Genomic DNA, 21,344 nt, shown 5'->3' on the forward strand with positions numbered 1-21,344 from the left:
GGGCAGAGAGAGAGGGAGACACAGAATCGGAAACAGGCTCCAGGGTCTGAGCCATCAGCCCAGAGCCTGACGCGGGGCTCAAACTCACGGACCGCGAGATCATGACCTGGCTGAAGTCGGCCGCTTAACCGACTGCGCCACCCAGGCACCCCGAGAAAGGGGACTTTAAAACATCACTTGGTCTTTTTCCTTAAGAACTTGTTACCTTAAAGCTATTTTACAGCTATGTTCAATAAACAATAAAATATGGTGTGATTTTAAAAATCCAGTAGGACAGTACCTTGGAGGAAATAATACATATGAATTAAAATTATTTGACCATTTTTAGGGCATATATGTAATTGTAGACATGTCAGTTATGACTTGAGAGATTAAGATTGCCAAAAGTTTTTGTTTTATTTTTGAATCCGTGGTTGATATTCATGCATGTGAAGAACTTGTAGACTGAGGAGATGAGGGACTGGGACACTGCTCCCTCTCCCTATTAACCACTCCAGAGCCATCCAAGCAAACTTCCAGTGTCGTAAAAGTACATGATTTCCATGCAAATGCAGCTACAGGATGAGTTCCATAAGCATCCACTCCTCACCCAAACCTTCCAATTTGCTGCTACTAAGACCCTTCTATATAGAAATCCTAGAGAAACCAATGATATAAAAACAATTATTGGAGTTACATGGTGTCTCCCTGTACCTCTGTGAATAGCCTGTGTTTAACATAAACTATTATGAGGACCCATTTGTCTCTTAAATAATTAAGTTCTAAATATAAGGACTCGAAATCCTTAATAGCATCTAATAAAGACTGCTAAATGTCTGTGTGTGTGTGTGTGCGTGCACACACACACACACATGCTTTTTTGTGTCACAGAAACCACTGAGGGCTGTTATTTAAACAACAACAACAGCAACAATAGCAACAAAAAACCTAAAGGATCAATTTAATGACTACTGCGATTATTAGAAACACCACTACCAGAATTAAAAGAGGATTCCTCTGACTGCATGAGGAAATGTCAGGTTAACTCTTAAATTGTAGGATAATTAAACATATTCAGACTTATTTTAAACAGCTTTATGCTTTTCCTTTAGCTATTACTTGTCGAAAGCAAGATGGAGGACAAGCTGGCATCCATGAATGCCTCTGGTATGCGGGACCCGTGCCAGCTCTCACCCAAGCCTGCCAGATCCCCTGCCAAGATGACTGTCAGTTTACCAGCTGGTCCAAGTTTTCCTCATGCAATGGAGACTGCGGTGCAGTTAGGACCAGAAAGCGTGCTATTGTTGGTAAGAATAATTGGGATGCAAAAGCCAACATGTGTTAAGTTAGAAAACACATTAAAAGTTAGACCAAGAGAGTTCTGACAATGTATTTGGAAAATGCATGGCTGTGCCTTACTGCTGGAATACGGATACTTAATATGCCAGTGGATTCGTGTGTGTATTTTAATGTAAGTTGGCAGTGACAGACATGCTGTGTACTTTTAGTGGAAAGAAAAGGTAACCTTGGAAATTGAACTGTCTTCCTATACAATAGGGAGATTATTTTTTTGGTTTAAACGGTACTTTTGGTGGATTGCCTACAGATTGTGAAGTGCTTGGAGAACAAAAGGAAAGGTTGCCACTTCGTTTTCTTTACCCATTCTCACTGTCAGAGCCTGATTATCTTTCTTATCCTAGAAGAGGAATATGACATTAATTCTGTATCTGAAAACTGCATCTTAAAAGGCAGTCACAATGACAAAAAGCAGTAATATAATGAGGAAGAACAGGAGCTATCATACTGAGCTAAACCTGGTGCATTCCAAAATACTGTCAGTGGCAAAAAGAAACCTGAAAATATTGGTGCCAGTAAACTGTTCAGAATTTAAAAGTTATAAAGTGAACCACCTGCCCTAATGAAGACTGTTGAAAACTACATAAGACTCCTTATGAAAGTTAGAGATAAATGTATGTATGACATAGGCAATTATGTGTGATATAATTAAATAGTATTATGATATATGATGTGATATATGATGTGATATGTCATATGATATATGACATAATGTAATAAATATTTAATAGAAATGTGATTATGTTAAAATAATATGCCATTTCTCAAGCTCATATTTTTTTTTATTTTAAAAGGGAATTTATTTAGACTTACATGCAAACCATTTCTAGTATTTTTATTCTGACACTAAATATCTTCACTGTGAATATTATTGAATATTATTTACTACAGTGATCACCAAGTATGCGAAAATGATTACTCTTCAGTAATAATGAAAGATGCAAGGTAATGACTAGAAAAGTAAATATCAAAATCTCATTTTCTGAATTGTAATCCTACATAACCATAGTATCTATTTGGAATTAACAAAAAAGCTGTGCAGTCCAGTGCAGTGACTCTCTCTCCATTTCATATTTTGGCACATAACATAAAGGAGTGATTTATGCAATTACCTTCACTGAAAGCACATGAGCATTTGAAAGGATTTTAATCAAAGAGTATAAAATTCAGCACAACAGTTAATGCCTTTTGCGAAATGGCTATTTTGAAATGAGAAAATAAGAAAAAATTTACTATGCAAAGCACTCAGGACTAATAACAGGCTACAGAGCAAGCACTGTGGAGTGAGAAAATAGCTTTCATTAATAGGCTACTGTTGAATATGGTGAAAAATGGAGAAAGGAACTTTAGGGAAGGAGGAAAATTAGGGATGCTTGAAATTAATAATGATATTTTCCAACTTAAATTTATTCACAGGAAAAAGTAAAAAGAAGGAAAAATGTAAAAATTCTCATTTGTACCCCCTGATTGAGACTCAGTATTGTCCTTGTGACAAGTATAATGCACAGCCTGTGGGGAACTGGTCAGACTGCATTTTACCAGAGGGGAAAGTGGAAGTGTTGCTGGGAATGAAAGCACAAGGAGATGTCAAGGAATGTGGTCAAGGATATCGTTACCAAGCAATGGCATGCTACGACCAAAATGGCAGGCTCGTGGAAACGTCCAGATGTAACAGTCATGGTAATCCAATTTTTCTTTGGTGTTACGTGTTTGCTGTCTGTCTTGGGGGGTGGAGGTAAAATGAACATGGATGAGAATGGAGGGACATAAAGGTTTACAGAAGTGTACTGTAAATGGAATATTTGGGGGGCACCATGCTGTATGTATATTATTTACGTGTAACAGGACATTCAAAGGCATTTGTCTTGTTGTCCAGAAGTTGGCAACTAAATCCCCAAAGTTGGTGTCAAGGAAGCCTTACAGTGCCAAAAACCTCTCTTGGTACTGATCACGAGTCCTTGAATAGGCCCAATGACCCACCACAAGTCTGTGTGTGGAAAAAGAGGGAGGAAGAGAGGAGATTTGACTTTATTCTGACAAAGTTATAAACTAGACAGGCTTCTAATAACCAAACTGGAGAAATTTACAATATGCCTGAAATGTCATTAAGTGGCAGAAAAGAAAGACTGAAAGCCATAATTAGTGAAAACTCAAATTGCTGTTGTTTATTCCTCATTGTGTTGAAATTAGCCAAAAAGTGGGGGGTGGGGAAGACAGAAAAGAAAAAGAAGAAAAGAAAAATGCACCTACTCTTAATTAAGTGTGCCCACTTTAGTTTTCTAAATCAAACACAGCGATAATACTTGAGTTGCCAAAGGTTGTGAAGAGTGGCCATCTTTGACCAGAGTATGTAGTAAATTCTTTGGTTCTAAGTCTTAATATAGTAGTCCTTGAGCATTATTTCTCCATTATTCCTTTATTTTAATACATCTGTCTTTTTATATTGGACTGAGACTAGTTTACAGTGGGTCAGCCTGAATCACAGATGCCATATATTTGCAAACACTGGACAATGATCTTCCCACCTTCCTCCTGGAGGTGACCTGAGAAAGAGGAGTTGCTAGGAGATAGGGACAAGGCAGTTACCTTCCAACCCTGCTGAAATAGCTTCTATTAGAACAGCACTCTTCCAGTTTTATTATATGGTTTAGAAAACAACATGATCTAATAGGATTATCTCCATTCCATCAAAGTATCATTGGTGACACATTTATTGGAATCTCTTAAACTTCTCCCCACAGAGAAGTTTCCAAAAACTGTTTCCTTTTATTTTCCATCTGATCTGATAATTCCTCCTTCATTTACCAAAGTCTAGTGATAATTGGTCCAAAGACTCCATAACACTGAAGCCCTAGGCATAAGTATTTTTTAGGTTAATGTACTCAGGTTAATGCATCCCTAACCTTAATATATTCAATGCATTTAGAAAAACAACTGCAAAAGGAAAAAGAATTTATTATTTATAATAGGTACACTTTGAGAGACATGTGTAAGAGTGACTGAATATTTTATTCTCTGTATCAGTAACATAGGTACTGTAAATTAGATACCAGGAAAAATGTAAATGCACGGGCCATTCTGAGATGATATGATAATGTAAAAGATCATAATTAGTCATTAAAATGTAAAATTGAAGACAACTTTTAAAAATACATTTCTCCTGGAATGTAGCTTATAAGTGTTTGCTCACACTTTAAATTATCATGCCTAGTGAATCACCAAGATAATCATTTGTTTTTAACATAACCTTTGAGTTTTCAGAATGACTTTTATATATTCTCACTTTTATCCAGATCTGTTAATTAGATTCAGGAGAGTGTCAGTAAGCCAGTTAACAGTTGACCTAATTTTTAGAAAAAAACCTTATGAATTCATATCTTATGAATCTCACGGAAATGATCACTTAAAAAAGTACAGGTACAAAAATAATAGAAATTGTCCAAAGGCAATAGACTTCCTACCTTAGCATCATTGTCAATTCAAAGCATGAAGAATGTAGTACTGTATTCTAGAAGGAAAGCACATGTAGGAAAAAGATTCCAGACAACACTGAACTTTATGGGGATTGTGGGAGAATCTAAGACCCTTAACTAAGTAAAAGGCTCCAGTTTAGTTCCTTGTGTCCGTCCAACATCATGTCTTTCTCATTAAACCTGATCTGTGATAGATGTCCACTGAGATACTTTAGTATTTACCAATATATTTACTCAGAGTGAAGTCCAGGGAAATTGAATCTCTGTCGCCTGATTTCTTTGCAAATTACTACTTTGCTTCTGTATGTTCTATCCGTTCTGATGGTGTTGGTGGAATACTCTAACTTGGTGTTCTCTTTGAGGCACACTCTAAATTATAGTCTCTATGACCACTGCCTTCCCTCAGCTAACCTGGCTTTCTAGATGGATGGTAGAAAAATGGCTTTCAAGAAAAAGTCTCTTTCTGCCTTCAGTTTAAACATAGAATTGACCCCCCACATGTATGCAGTGCAAAGACACTAATCTCCTGTTCAATAGTGGCCTGGGGGCATTTCTGTTTTATCTGTGCTGTCCATCTGTGGAGCACGTTATCAGTTATACTGATAAAACAGTTTGACTTTCCCCAGTTTAATTATATTATTGTAGGCCATTTCCCATGTGGTCACCATTTTTTAATGTCTTAATAACCTTAAGGCACAGTTCTTTTATGTCTGGAAGTCTTTGCAGTAGCAAACTTTGTACTGAAAAATGATAGACCTGTTATACCAGGCTTGGGTTCTTGGACCCAGCGACGGTAGAAACAAGGCTGGACCCAAAATTTAAAGGCACAGGCATGGATTTATTGGGGCAGCAGCTGCAGCCAAAGGGGAGACACAATCTCTGCAGGTGTCAGACATGCAAAGGTCTCAGAACAACAGCCAGGGAAAGTTTTAAAGGAGTTGAGGTGGGAAAGCAGTAATATACTTAACCATGTAGGGGCCACGAATCCCAGGAAAGCAGATACGCAGGTGCAGTTGACAGAACTTGCTTCTTCGTACATTGTGTGTTTCATTTGCAAGTTAAGTCTCCACCTCTGGGCAAGTTTTTTTCACATTAAGAAGAGTGGAAAAGCTGAAAGAAGGTTGAATTTGGGGGCTATTCCATCTCAGGTGAGTTTAAACCAATCTGGACTTTCTCCTTGGTCCCTGCTTGCTCTGCAGGGAAAACTGTCACATGCCACAGGGAGTGTCCCAGGTGCATATGGGCTTGTTCCCAAGGTCCCTGACTGTCTCATAACCATATTCAAAAATCAGATCTTAGTGTATACCTTGGGAGTCACATAAATATTAACCCATCTGATACATGCTATGAGATATAATTCCTAGTGATATATCAATATGTTTGGGGGCATTTGTCCTAAGAGCATGATATGAAATATGTATATTTATTTTTTGTGTGAAATCTTAGATGGTGTCAATGTAGCAACAGATTTTTTTAAATTTATTTATTTTAATAGAGAAAGGGAAAGAGCAGAGAGCACACATGCACGTGGGAGGGGAAGAGAGAAAGGGAGAGAGAATCCCAAATAAGCTCAGCATTGTCAGCGCAGAGCCCAATGTGGGGCTCAAACTCACAAACCATGAGATCATGACCTGAGCTGAAATCAAGAGTCAGACACTTAATCGACTGAGCATCCAGGCACCCTGAGATTTTAAATCATTCAAAAACCAAATCATACATTTTCTATTCACTGCCAGAACACTCTTGATAATTTTAATTGATCAGGGGCGGGGGGCGGTGCCCGGGTGGCTCAGTCTTGGTTAAGCGTCTGCCTTCAGCTCAAGTCATGATTTCGCGGTTTGTGGATTGAAGCCCTGCATCAGGTTGTCTCTGTTGTCCACAGGGATCCTGCTTGGAATCCTCTGTACCCCTATCTCTCTGCCGCTCTCCCGCTCCCTCTCTCTCTTCTTCCTCTCTCTCTCTCCCTCTCTGCCTCTCTCTCTCTCTCTCTCTCTCAAAAATAAATCAAAAATTTTAAAAAATATCTTAACTGATTGGTTCATTAGAAATTTGAGTGACTACATAGTACCAGGCACTTCTCAAGTTAATCACTTAAAGTTTCACAGAACAAGAGTTAGAATTTCTGGAACTTTTAAACATCATTATATTACTTAGTCTTAATATTTTAAAGAACCTTAAAGATAAACTAACTTATGTAAAATGCATGTATACATGACTTCCATTTATATGTAAATGATAGAGTTTTATCATGGGCCCCTCAACCATACTCCTCTTTCCCCAAACCCTTTATCCTGTTCTACATTCTGTATTTCTAAAGCGTGTATCATTGTATAACCATATCATATAATTTACTTGTTGTGTTTATTTATGTTGTATCTCCTGAACAAGAATGGAGATTGATGAGGGTATCATAGACTGTTTTATTCACTGATGTGTCCCAACCCCCTGGAACAGTAAGGGCTCAATATTTGTAGAGTGGATGAATGAGTGAACTAGAGAGAATTTTTGCAGTTGTAGTTGATCCACAGTCAGGCTTCAGTTGTTTCTTTTTTCCGGACAGTATTCTTCCCTCTGTGTCACATTTCTGGGAAATAATCAAACAGATTTTTGAGAATAGCTAAGATCTTTAGAATAAGAGTGATACATGCCACAAACTTTCTATGTGGTATTCATCAAATATTTGTGCTTCTATCTACCTACTAAATAAGAGAGGAAATAATAATCACATACCTATTCTACTGAATTAGCCCTGTGATATCAATATTAAAATCTCTTTATTTCCATTCAAAGCTTATCAAGAGTTGCCTGATTTGTACAACACTAGATTTGGACAACACCTTCACCTCCTGGTTTATATTAGTAATTGTAGCAACTTACATTTTCCCAACCCTTGTTTACAACTTTAATTGGTAGTGTGGGATGTTTATTGAACTCTCTTTGTTTCTAAAACTCATATTTTTCCTTAAAAAGTAGAAACAGCATTTCTGTTTGAGTTATGTGGAAGGGATACTTTGAAGGTGAATTGGATAAAATATTAAAATGCCAAATGTTCAAATCTTGAGCTCTAAGAGCTACATAATTCCTTCCAGACACTTCGCTTCAGTCTTTATCTTCAGAAAGTTTATCTTTGCTATATCTCATAGGCAGTTTAAGCCATTTCTTCATAGTTGCCCTGAGATCCAATTTAGCTCTTACAAGAAATTTTAGTTAATTTGGATAAAAACAAAGTTGATTCTTCTTATGGTCTTTTTAAACTGCCATAAAAAAGCCCTTAAAATATTTATTCACATTACAGTTTCCAATACATATTCTACCAATACATATTCTACCAATACATATTGGTACAATTCTACCAATACATATTCTAAAACTCAATTATATTTGTGATGTTTTATCATCTCTTAATATCAAGTTAACAGAAAGGCACATCTGATCTGATTGTTCTTTCTCAGCCCAGGACATTTAATATATGTTGCTCTCCTATTGCGTAAAAGTAATATATTGCTATAAATACCTATCAAATACTTGATAACATGTAGAAACTATGAAGAAACTTAACAATAAGCTGTTAGGTTAAATTACCTTATCACCAAATGTTTTCCTAAAGCTCCAGATAGCAACTATTTTAGGCTTTGTGGACCAAAATGTCTCTGACACAAGTATTCAACTCTGCAGTTACAGCATGAAAGCAGCCATAGACAGTATGTGAGTGAATGCCATGAGTGCATGGCATGACTCTGTTCCAGTAAAACTTTATGTACAAAAACAGGCTGTCAGGGGCACCTGGGTGGCTTGGTCGGTTAAGCGTCCGACTTCGGCTCAGGTCACGATCTCACGGTCCTTGAGTTCGAGCCCCGTGTTGGACTCTGTGCTGACAGCTCAGAGCTTGGAGCCTGTTTCAGATTCTGTGTCTCCCTCTCTCTCTGCCCCTCCCCTGTTCATGCTCTGTCTCTCTCTGTCTCAAAAATAAATAAACATTAAAAAAAATTAAATTCAAAAACAGGCTGTCAACCTGGGCTGTCATTTGCCAACTGGCATCTAATCCTTTGCTGCTCAAAATGTGGTCTACAGACCAGCAGCGTAGACCTCACAAAGAAACCATTGGAAATGCAGAAATTCAACCCACATTACAGACCTACTGAGTCAGAATCTGCATTTTGACAGGATCCCCAGGGAGCTCTACTACACATTTTTTTAATTTACCATTTTTTATTTTACTTTTTTATTTTTTAAAAAAGTAAGCTCTACACCCATCTTAGGACATAAATTCACAACCCCAGGATCAAGAGTATCATGCTCTACCAACTGAGCCAGCCAGGTGCCTTACACGTTTCAAGTTCAAGGATTACTTTACTGGATCATGCAGACCCTTCCAAGGTTTGGTAGCAATGTGAGCCTAAATCTTTGTAAGATTGTTTGCATTGAGCAAAACAACCCACACCTCCCATGTGATAGTTCACTTGATTACCAGTTGTGGGGAAGAGAACATTAGGAGATCTATCTATCTATCTATCTGTCAATTTATAAGGATGGCTCTTCATAAAGTGAATGTCTACTTAGGTATGATTTTGAAAACCAAATTAGTCTATAGGACCCTCTGTGGAACACATATTGGCAATTTGATCATTGCCAGTACTCAATGTACAAATAAATTTTAGTTCAAGAGCATGTACTTCTAAGACATTGTGTGGAACTCAGGGTATATCTGATAAAAAATGATTATGAATATGGGGAAAGTAGATTCTGAGGATAACCTACATAAGCAGTCAACCATAATATAACTAGAATGGATTACTTTTGCAATGGGATTCTATTAGAACGTTATGTAAGTTCAAAATTAGAGGTTAATTTTAAAGAAACAAATTTTAATGAGAATTTTTTCGTATCATGGTGGATGATTTGAGGAAGAGCATGTTTAATTAAACCAGGCATAAAAGGCAATAAATAGCGTCCTTTAAACAAGCTGAAATGGAGTGCTAAGTTCTCTGAAAAGCTTTTTTCGTTGGTCGTATTTATTTAGTGTCTAATTCATATCAGAATTCTTTCATTTGACCGTACAGGTACTGCTAGTATTACTTTCACAGTTATCATTCTCAATGGAGATCTTTTTCCTTTTAAATGTAAAAGAGAGGCAGGGTTTGAGGGACAGACTTTTCCTGAGGTAATAGTTGCAAGTTTGAAAGAGCCAGGGGAAGAAGGAAAGGGTTACTGTGGATACTGAGTACAAAAATAAAGTGATTGCCTAGGGTCAAATTTAAATAAGGTGTGGATACCAGCGTCCTTCTCCACCAGGCTCCCTGAAGGAGGACTGTGGAAGTGTTGAAGGAGAGACTTTCATTGGAAAATTTCCTGCAGCTACCATTCATGTCATGTGTGACAGAAAAACATCTGGTGTTATTTAGTTCTCTGGGCTCCATGTCCCAGAGACCTCATCTCATCTATTACCTCATAACATGGTTTTCAAACTGGGCTCCATGGAGTCCCTCAGGCCACGCTGTCACACATCGCCTCCAATAAATTCCATACACTTATTGGGCTTTCTTTTCAGCGTTTTGGAAAGAAAATGCTCTGCTTAAAATAAATTTAGCTGCCAAAAATAGTTCATTATTTGCAATACTTTTAAAAAAGGAATTTTGATCTTTGCCTTAATCAACAACTTCTGCCATTATATTTTACTCCACACCCTTTCTCTAGGCTTCTGACCCCTTGTTCTCCTAATGCATTAGAGAAGTCATAACATTAGTCTTCAACAAAATGATTAAAGTGGTAATCTTGCCGATATCTGTGGCAGTTTTATTGATTTAACTGTAGAGCTGTTCATTCCTTATGTTATAAGGTTTCATAATTCATAAAGATACTGAATGACCTGTGTGAATCCGCATAAAGATTCTTGTTGTTTTAGTAAAACCCTACAAATCCAAAATAGTTTTAAAGTTCCGTATCCCATTAATTGAGTTTAGTCTCATTCCTACGATGTAGGTCTTTTACGACTTGAAAGCATCATAAAAATAGTCATATAGTGAACAAGGTTTATGCACAAGGAATTTTTCATAAGTTCATAAGATATGTATATATCAGATTATATATATATATAATAACTATAATAATAATATATATAATAATATATTAATAATATAATAATAATTATTATTATAATTATCTGTGGGCTCAGAAAACTACCTGAAAACACATGAAAACATTTATGGGGATTTTAAATTTAAATTTTGAAGAAAAATCTTTACTTACAGTTACTCTCCCTATTTATCCCATTTCTTCATAGTTGCCCTGAAATCCAATTTAGCTCTTACAAGAAATTTTAGTTCATTTGGATAAAAACAAAGTTGATTCTTCTTATGGTTTTTAAACTGCCATAAAAAAGCCCTTAAAATATTTATTCACATAACAGTTTCTCCTCCCTTTGCTGTAAGCTTGACCTTTTAAGCTTTAAAACTTTAAATATAAGTTAAGAAAAAACAATTTTTTTAAGTTCAGGAGATTTGATTTTTTTTTGTTTGTTTATTCACTTTTGCTTTTTTTCTGTATCTGGAAATGGACCTGGAATGTCCTACTTTTTACATATTAAAACTCAGTACAGCTTAAAACATGAATCCAAGTTTAATGCATTATAATTATAACCTATCTGAATTATCTATCTCTTACTGGTTCAGGGAGATGCTATAGAAGAAAGTCAGTATAGAAATGCAGTATCTGTGGCTTTCTCCTAGAGATTCACAGCTCATATCAGCAAAAAAGGAAAACCCAGGGTAAAAAGAACTGTTTAATTTAAATGCAGCAATTTTCCAACTTGACCACTGAAATGTTTTTTTGTTAAAATTCTGTTTAACACTTATTAGAATCCAACAAACTAATGTTTAAAAGATCATCCTTTGGAACTACTTCTCTGGCAGTATATAGTTTTCATTTGTTGGAAGAAAAATGCCCTGCATTGGATCACATTAAAAATAAACCATCTAATAAGTTTCCGAGTTAATTTATTTCTCATTACTTCGTGATCTCAACACTTCATCAAATATGTTTATGTCGCTGACAAAGCCTTATTCCAAAAGTGAGCTTTTTAATACTTATCTCTCACTTTTAATACAGTATTAGTTAAAATTATAAATGTTAAATCTGTGGAGAAGGTCCATAAATGCTTTAATGCATATAATTATTCCCAAGGCTTTTATTTTGGTTGAATAAGTAAACTATAGGTACAGGTTCTTATATAAATAAGTTTATTTACTTTTTAAATAGAATGTATGTCTGAAAGTACAATGAAATTCTGGCACCAACTACTTGGAGTTAGGCCCAACTCCTCCAGTTAAAGGCTTAGTCCTTCACAAGACTGCTCTCATTTCAGACATCAGCTGCAAGTTCAGGGGTCCCCAGTTACTACTGACAAGCTGGCTACAATTTTGGAGGTTCCTACAACTCCCAGGTTCTACTGGAACAGCTCAGAGAACTTAGGGAAAGCACTATATAGTTGACCTTTGAGCAACATGAGTTTAACTGTGTGGGTCCACTTATACACGGATTTGTTTCAATAAATATAGTATAGTACTGTAAGCATATTTTTCTTCCTTATGATTTTCTTAGAATTTTCCTTTGTTTAGCTTACTTTATTGTAAGAATATACAATATAATATACACAGGGTACAAAATGTGTGTTAATCAACTGTTTATGTTATCTGTAAGACTTCTAGTCAACAGTAGGCTATTAGTAGTTAAGTTTTGGGGAAGTCAACATTATACACGTATTTTCAACTGCACTGGGAGTCACCATCCCTACCTCCCATGCTGTTCAGGGTCAACTGGACTTATAAGTAGAATTTTATTATAGCAAAATGATATAGATCAGAAGTAGCCAAAATAAGAGACACATAGGCAAGCTCTGGGAGGGTCCCAATCATAAGGCTTCCATGTTCTGTCCCCAAGAAGCCAGGAGGCACCACCCTGTCTACACATCAGTGTGTACTTATCTGCCAGAAAGCTCATGTGAGTTTTGTACCCAGAGTTTTTATTGGGGCTTAATAATGTAGGCATGATTAATCAATTCTTTGGCACATGGTTAAGCTCAATCTACCCACCAAGAGATTGGGTGGATATCATGTGGCTTAAAACCCTGACTCTCTAAACTTGTTTTGTCTTTGTGGTGTAACCAGCACCACGTCCTGAGTCATCTCTTTAACATAAACTCACCTATAGTCCAAGAAGCCACCATGAATAAGAAAGATTCAGAAAATGTCAGGACTTGAAGGCTACCTCCCAGGAATCAAAGACAAAGAACAGCCACATCCCTTATTATACAGCAGAAAGCTTTAGAGTTGGCAATAAGAAATGGTCTTGATAAAAAACTTGTGTGTAGCTGTACCTAAATGAATCTGAATGTGCCTAGTCATTGGGTAACTCCCAGTATTAGAATAAAAACAGCAACAGAACCCCACAACTATTAACACTGATGTTGAAACTTCCTGAGAAAATCTATAAGCACCTAGCAGATATGAAGACACCTTCATATGTATATAAGTAAATACAAATAAAATTAAAGGAGCATTCCATTGTAGTTATATAAATTTTCCTGAACACTTCATCATGAAAATTTTAATTACCCAATGTAGATTTATAACTTTACATCTACTGGATGTATGAGCTTGAATGGAACATTTGATTAGGGGAGTTTGGCTATAGATAATAATTTGGTTTTTCCATGTTACTGAGTTATCAGTCCTCAATATATAATTGCAAAAGAATGTTATTTGAGAACTTTCAATGATTTTTTCAATATTTTTAAACCCACAAGGATAATAAAGTCCTAGCTAATTTTTTCTCATTCCTAACTGCAATCATGTACATATAATATACATTAAAGTAGCAGAGATTTTTGAGGTTGCTTTTGAGATTGATTCAGAAGTTTTAGAGTGCCAGAGTTGCTCATTCACACAACTGTAAATCAAAACCAACCAGTATCTTCCATGTGCTTTTAAAGGGAATTCTTTATCAGCAGTACACCTTTCAGCAACACAATATAGTAATTGTGAAGGTTGTTGAAAGCTATTTTATCTGCTCATTCATAATTCAAATGAAAGAGGTGATTGGATATATCTCAAAGGCAATATGTCCTACGGCTGCCACTTTAAGACTGCTGGTGTTTTGTATTTATTTCAGTCTGAAAGAGCAATCAGAACAGATATAGGATACAAAAAATATGATCAAAAGTCAGGAGTTTGATTTTCCATGTGTCAAATGCAGTGTTGAAGTGCTGAAAGTTTTAATACCATAATTATGAAGTCATTTATTTTATTCTAGCATTCCTCAGAAGGCATCAATTGCTACAAGATGCTATCAGTTTATTTAGTCTTAAAATGCATCAAATGTTTCTGTCTTTCCATCCCCTATGATTGTTTGGTGTTAATTGCCCTCAAAAATGATCTTAGCAGAGAAGGCAAGGGAATGCTTATCTAGCAATTTACTAGTAGCATTAAGGATTTTAATTGTGCTAGATAAACATGACAGGCAATTATTGAGTGTTGTTTCATACTAGAAAATAAAAATGGAATGCTAGGCATTATAGTCTTTTGCAGTTTTGTCTTTATGTCAATGCCTAATTTATATCTGTTAACAATTTAATAGGTTGAATTTTATTTGGGAGATGTTTTCTAGAATATGCTATTGGAAGATCAGACATAAAAGTTTTATATCTGCTTACTTCATAATACAATGTGAATCAGTCAGAAGTCATACATGTTAAGTCTCACTAATGCCATAATACTTCAACAGATAAAATGGAAAGAAAGAATTTCCATTTATCTGTTACTTTGTGAAGTAGTGACATGAACAATCATGTGATTCTCTTTTCAACTCTGAGTACTAAATAACAAAAGGTTAAAAGTTTACTTTTGTAGTCATTTTGAAGGTGGGGAAATGCAAGTCTTCTCGAAATATTTCAATAATTTATTACCTTTATAACAAGAAATAAAGAAGGGTACTATATCATAATAAAGGGGACAGTCTGAGAATCATATCTAACAATCATAAATATTTATGCCCCTGACATGATAGCACCCAAATATATAAAACAACTACAAACATAAAGTAACTCATTGATAATAATACACTGATAGTAGCACACTTTACCATCCCATTACATCAATGGACATATCATCTAAACATAAACAGGAAGACAATGGCTTCGAATGACACACTGGACCACATGAACTTAACAGATGTTTTCAGAAAATTCCATCTAAAACAGCAGAATACACATTCTTTTCAAGTTCACATAGGTCATTCTCTAGAACAGATCAGATATCTGTATATGCTAATATACAGATATACTAATATCTGATTAGTTTACAAAGCAAGCCTTAACAAATACAAAAAGATTGATGTCATACCATGCACGTTTTCTGACCACAGCACCTTCTACCTACCGTGAGTGGGTAGAAGTCCACCCAAGAAAAAAATCTGAAATACCACAAATATATGGAGGTTAAACAATGTTCTACTAAACAATGAATGGGTCAACCAGGAAATCAAAGAAGAAATTTTTAAAAATACATGTAAACAAATGAAAATGAAAACACAATGGTCCAAAGCCTTTGGGATGCAGCAAAAGTGGTCCTAACAGGGAAGTATATAGTAGTACAGACCTACCTTAAGAAGCAAGAAAAATCTCAAATAAACAACCTAACCTTATAGTTAAAAGGGTTAGAAAAAGAACAAACACAAAGCCTAAACCAAGCAGAAGGAAGGAAATAATAAATATTAGAGTAGAATTAAATGATAAAAATAACAACAATAACAACAACAACAGTAGAACAGATTAATGAAACTAGGAGTGGGTCTTTGAAAAAACTTACTAAAATTGATACACCTGTATCAAAAAGGAAAGACTTATCAAAAAGAGAAAGTACCCAAGTCAATAAAATCACAAATGAGAGAAGATAACTAACAATGCCACAGAAATACAAATAATTATACGAAATGCTATGAAAAATTATATGCCAACGGATTGGACAACCTTGAATAAATGGATAAATTCCTAGAAATATATGAACAACCAAAATGAAAACAGGAAGAAATAGAAAACTTGAACATACCAATAACCAGCCAAATAATTGAATCAGTAACCAAAAAACTCCCAATAAACAAAGTCCAGGAGCATGGACTCACAGGCAAATTCTTCCAGACATTTAAAGAAGAGTTGATACCTATTCTTTTCAAACTATTCCCAAAAACAGAAAAGGAAGGAAAACTTCCAGACTCCTTCTTTGAGGTCAACATTACCCTGATACCAAAACCAGATAAAGACTCCACTAAAAAAGAGAACAGTAAGCCAATATCCCTGATGAACAGGGATGCAGAAATTCTCAATACCAGACCAGTCAGCCAAATTCAACACTCAGCATTATATACTACATTAATAAAAGAAAGGATAAAAGCCATATGATTCTCTCGATAGATGCAGAAAAAGCATTTGACAAAGAACAACATCCATTCATGATAAAAACTCTCAACAAAGTTGGGATACAGGGAACATAATATAATAAAGGCCATATATGAAAAACCCACAGGTAATATCATCCTAAATGGGGAAAAACTGAGAGCTTTTTCTCTACAGTCAGGAACACTGGGGATGTCCACTCTCCTCACTGTTACTTAACATACTACTGGAAATCTTAACCATAGCAATCAGACAACAAAAATAAATAAAAAGCATCCAAATCAGTAAGGAAGACGTAAAACTTACACTATTTGCAGATGGCATGGTACTCTATATAGAAAACCAGAAAGACTCCACCAAAAATTGCTAGAACTGATACAAGAATTCAGTAAAGTCGCAGGATACAAAATTAATGTGCAGAAATCTGTTGCATTTCTGTACACCAATAATGAAGCAGAAGAGAGAAAAATTAAGGAATCATTCCCATTTACAAGTGCACCAAAAACAACATGATACCTAGGAATAAACCTAACCAAAGAAGTTAAAGACCTATACTCTGAAAAATATAAAACACCAATGAAAGGAATTCATGAGGACACAAAGCAGTGAAAAAACAGTCCATGCTCATGGATTGGAGGAACAAATATTATTAAAATGTCTATACTACCCAAAGCAATCTACTCATTCAATGAAATCCCTATCAAAATAGCATCAACATTTGTCACAGAGCTAGAACAAACAATCCTAAAACTTGTATGGAACCACAATAGACCCTGAATAGCCAAAGCAATCTTGAAAATCAAATCTGGAGGCATCACAAAAACAGATTTCAAGTTATATTACACAGCTTTAGTGATCAAAGCAGTATGGTACTGGTACAAAAACAGACACATAAATCAATGGAACAGAAAAGAAAACCCAGAAATGAACCTACAACTATATGGTCAACTAATCTTCAACAAAGCAGGAAAGAATATCCAATGGGAAAAAGACAGTCTTTTCTTTTTTTTATTATTTTTTTTAATGTTTATTTTTGAGACAGAGACAGAGCATGAATAGGGGAGGGGCAGAGAGAGAGGGAGACACAGAATCTGAAATGGGCTCCAGGCTCTGAGCTGTCAGCACAGAGCCCGACACGGGGCTCGAACTCACGGACCGTGAGATCATGACCTGAGCCGAAGTCGGACGCTTAACCAACTGAGCCACCCAGGCGCCCCAAGACGCCAGGCGCCCCTTTTGTCTTTTCAACAAATGGCATTGGGAAAACTGGACCATTTTCTTATACCATACACAAAAATAAATTCAAAGTGGATTAAAAACATAAATGTGAGACATAAAACCATAAAAATCTTCAAGGAAAACATAGGCAGCTATTTCTTTGACATCAGCCATAGCAACGTCTTTATGGATATGTCTCCTGAGACAAGGGAAACAAAAGCCAAAATAAACTATTGGAACTACACCAAAATAAAAAGCTTCTGTACAGTGAAGGAAACAACAATTCTAAAAGGCAACCTGTGGAATGAGAGAAGATATTTGCAAATGGCATATCTGATAAAGGGTTAGTATCCAAAATCTATAAAAACTTATCAAACTCAACACCTAAAAAATGAATAATCCAGTTAAAAATGGGCAGGAGATGTGAATAGACATTTTTCCAAAGAAGACATACAGATGACCAACAGACACATGAGAAGATGCTCAACATCACTGATCATCAGGGAAATACAGATCAAAACTATAATAAGATATTACCTCACACCTGTCAGAATCGTTAAAATCAACAACACAACAAACCAACAAGTATTGGTGAGGATATGGAGAAAAAAAAGAATCCTCTTGCCTTGTTGGTGGGAATGCAAACTGGTGCAGCCACTCTGGAAAACAGTATGGAGGTTCCTCAAAAAAGTGAAAAATAGAACTGTAAAATCCAGCAGTTGCACTACTATGTGTTTACACAAGGAATACAAAAATACGAATTCACAGGGATACATGCACCCCAATGTTTATAGCAACATTATTTACAATAGCCAAATTATGAATGAGTATAGGGGGAAAAAAGAGAGGCAAACCAAGAAGCAGACCCTTAACTATAGAGAACAAACTGATGGTTACCAGTAGGGAGATAGGTTAAATTGCTGGTGGGGATTAAGGAGGGCACTTGTGTTGAGCACTGGGTATTGTATGAAAGTGTTGAATCACTGTATTTTATACCTGAATCAATATTAGATTGTATGTTAATTAACTGAAACTTAAATAAAAACTTTAAAAGTATAAAATAATTTATTACCTTTGAAATACTAGCATGCTTTGCCAAAGCTATTGATAACATTTAGAAATATTTGGTATTTTAAAAAATTGTGCTTTTACAAGCATTAAACAATTTGGTCACAGAATACCATTGATTTGGAAATGACTTTAGGCATTTCTACAGTTTGATTTTATTTCATAAACTATTACTTTGAAATATAAAATGAATTATTACTGGCCCTTTTGAGAGTTCCATTTTTAAGCATCTCCTACTGGTTTAGATAAATTTAATTTCTAAGCTATGCTATATGAAAGGCAGAATGAGATTTAAAATTTGTTTCAGTTCAAAATAGTGAGATGGGCTTGTTTCCCTACCTCAAACCATAATCAAAGTCAAAGATTTAAGTAGACACTGCAATCTATTTGAAGAATAGTTACACTTTTCAAAATTTTGGTAAACACTGTCATAAGGTACTTTCATTTTTTATTAAACTTTCCTCTATATCATTATCAATAGTCCAGATGCCTTTTTCAGTATCAGAAGTACATTCAAAACTTAGCATTGGTGTCTTTTTTCTGTCTTTAGTGTTTCACAGCTGACAAAGCCCCAGCTGCCTCATCTGCCCTCTTGAAGGCTAGCTGAGACTAATACCTACACTTTTGAAAATTCTTTCATTGCACCCTGCTCTTCATGCCAAATTTGTGATCCTATCTTTAAAAAGATTTTTTTTATACTTTACTTACAATTAGGTGGTACCTTCTGACGCATCAAATTCTCTCCTAGGAATAGTCCCCCCAAAAATACATATGTTCACAAAAAGACATATTCTAGAAGGCTCATAGCAATCTTGTTAACAATAGCTTCACATTGAAAAATATCCATTCATGTCTTCTGCCTCAAAAAATTATAGATAGAACTACCCTATGACCCAGCAATAGCCCTGCTAGGAATTTACCCAAGGGATACAGGAGTGCTGGTGCACAGGGGCACATATACGCCAATGTTTATAGCAGCACTTTCAACAGTAGCCAAATTATGGAAAGAGCCTAAATGTCCATCAACTGACAAATAGATAAATAAGATGTAGTTTATATATACAATGGAATACTACTTGGCAATGAGAAAGAATGAAATCTGGCCATTTGCAGCAATGTGGATGGAACTGGAGGTTATTATGCTAAGTGAAATAAGTCAGGTAGAGAAAGATACCATATGTTTTCATTCATATGTGGATCTTGAGAAACTTAACAGAAGACCATGGGGAGGGGAAGGGGGGGGGAGAAAAGTTAAAAGGAGAGAGGCAAACCATAAGAGACTCTTAAGGACTGAGAACAAAGTGAGGGTTGTTGGGGGTGGGGAAGAAGGGAAAGTGGGTGATGGGCATGGAGGAGGGCACTTGTTGGGATGAGCACTGGGTGTTGTATGGAAACCAATTTGATAATAAATTATATTTTAAAAAAATATCCACTCACCATCATTAGAATGTATGAATAAGCCATAATATTATAAACACAATAGAATATTATATATCAATTAAAATGAATAGCCTTATGGGGCGCCTGCCTGGGTGGCTCAGTCGGTTGAGCTTCCGACTTCAGCTCAGGTCATGATCTCAGTCTGTGAGTTCAAGCCCTGCATCAGGCTCTGTGCTGACAGCTCAGAGCCTGGAGACTGCTTCAGATTCTGTGTCTCCCTCTCTCTCTGCCCCTCCCCCAGTCATGCTTTGTCTCTGTCTCAAAAATAAATAAACATTAAAAAATAAATAAATAGCCTTCAACAACATGCAAAAATATGGATCAATCTCATGCCACATTATAGAATGAAAGAAAGCTTGCACACATGGTTATTCACTGTATGACTCCATTTACGTAACATTTTTTAAAAGTACAATTCTGCATTGTGAGAAATTAGGGTAGCTGCCATGTGAGAAGGGATAGTGATTGGAAGGGAGCACCAAAGAGGTTTCTGGATACATGTGTGTGTTCAATGAACTTCGTACTTATGAAATTGTACAAAAGATGCACATTTGTGTATGGAGACTAAGTTTAAAACAGCTAATGTGTAACTTCGGCAAAAATACAGGGACTGTATGTAGAAAGATATGTACAAATCTGCCTCTCCTCCAGATTCAACTGGTTCTGACTTGTCTGACAACAGCATTCCCTAATTTCAGTCCCACACACTCACACATTTATAAATGAGTACAAGGATGACTGGTGAAACTTAGATAAGCTCAATGGATTGTATCAGTCTCAGTATCTTGGTTGAAATTATACTATAGTTACTGTTGTAAGTAACTAGGAAAAGTAGACAAGGGACCTCTTGATATTATTTCTCACATTTCTTGCAATTGTATGTGAATCCACAATTACCTTGATAAAAGGATTTCAATAAAAAAACAATGGTGAGTAAACGCAAGAAAATACATTAAATTTCTAAAAGTGAGACCCTATCCCAACTGAACTGTATCATAATGTTGGGGATTGCTAGAAACCTGCAATTTTAGCATGTGTTCCACATAATTTGTGATAAAGCTAGGAAATACTGTGTAGTAACTGGCTAGCTTTTTAACACTGTCTCAACTGTAACTTTGGTTACAAGCTTCTAGATGAAATTTATCATATTGGTTTTTAGGTGGTCTTGTTTCGCTATAATGAAAGGTTCTCTTTTAACTCTACCTACAATAAAAAGAATGAAATACTTAGGAATAAATTTAACAAATGAAGTGTTAAGATGTGTACACTAAAAATTAGAAACCATCAGTGAAAGAAATGAAAGACCTAAATAAATGGAAAGAAATTCCATGTATCTGGATTATTAAGATGGCAATACTCCCAAATTG

General features: G+C 35.8%; 1 protein-coding gene across 3 annotated transcripts in view; it reads left to right on the plus strand.

Annotated features, from left to right (window-relative positions):
* Positions 1 to 21,344, plus strand: part of THSD7A (thrombospondin type 1 domain containing 7A) — a 434,325-nt gene that overhangs the window by 364,894 nt on the left and 48,087 nt on the right. For all 3 annotated transcript variants that reach the window (XM_053218410.1, XM_053218412.1, XM_053218411.1), the window contains 2 exons: positions 1,092 to 1,286; positions 2,752 to 3,015. In XM_053218410.1, the coding sequence (XP_053074385.1) occupies positions 1,092 to 1,286; positions 2,752 to 3,015 (459 nt within the window). The remainder of the gene's footprint in view (positions 1 to 1,091; positions 1,287 to 2,751; positions 3,016 to 21,344) is intronic.

This window comes from Acinonyx jubatus, chromosome A2, assembly GCF_027475565.1.
Source record: "Acinonyx jubatus isolate Ajub_Pintada_27869175 chromosome A2, VMU_Ajub_asm_v1.0, whole genome shotgun sequence".
NCBI classification, from domain to species: Eukaryota; Metazoa; Chordata; class Mammalia; order Carnivora; family Felidae; genus Acinonyx; species Acinonyx jubatus.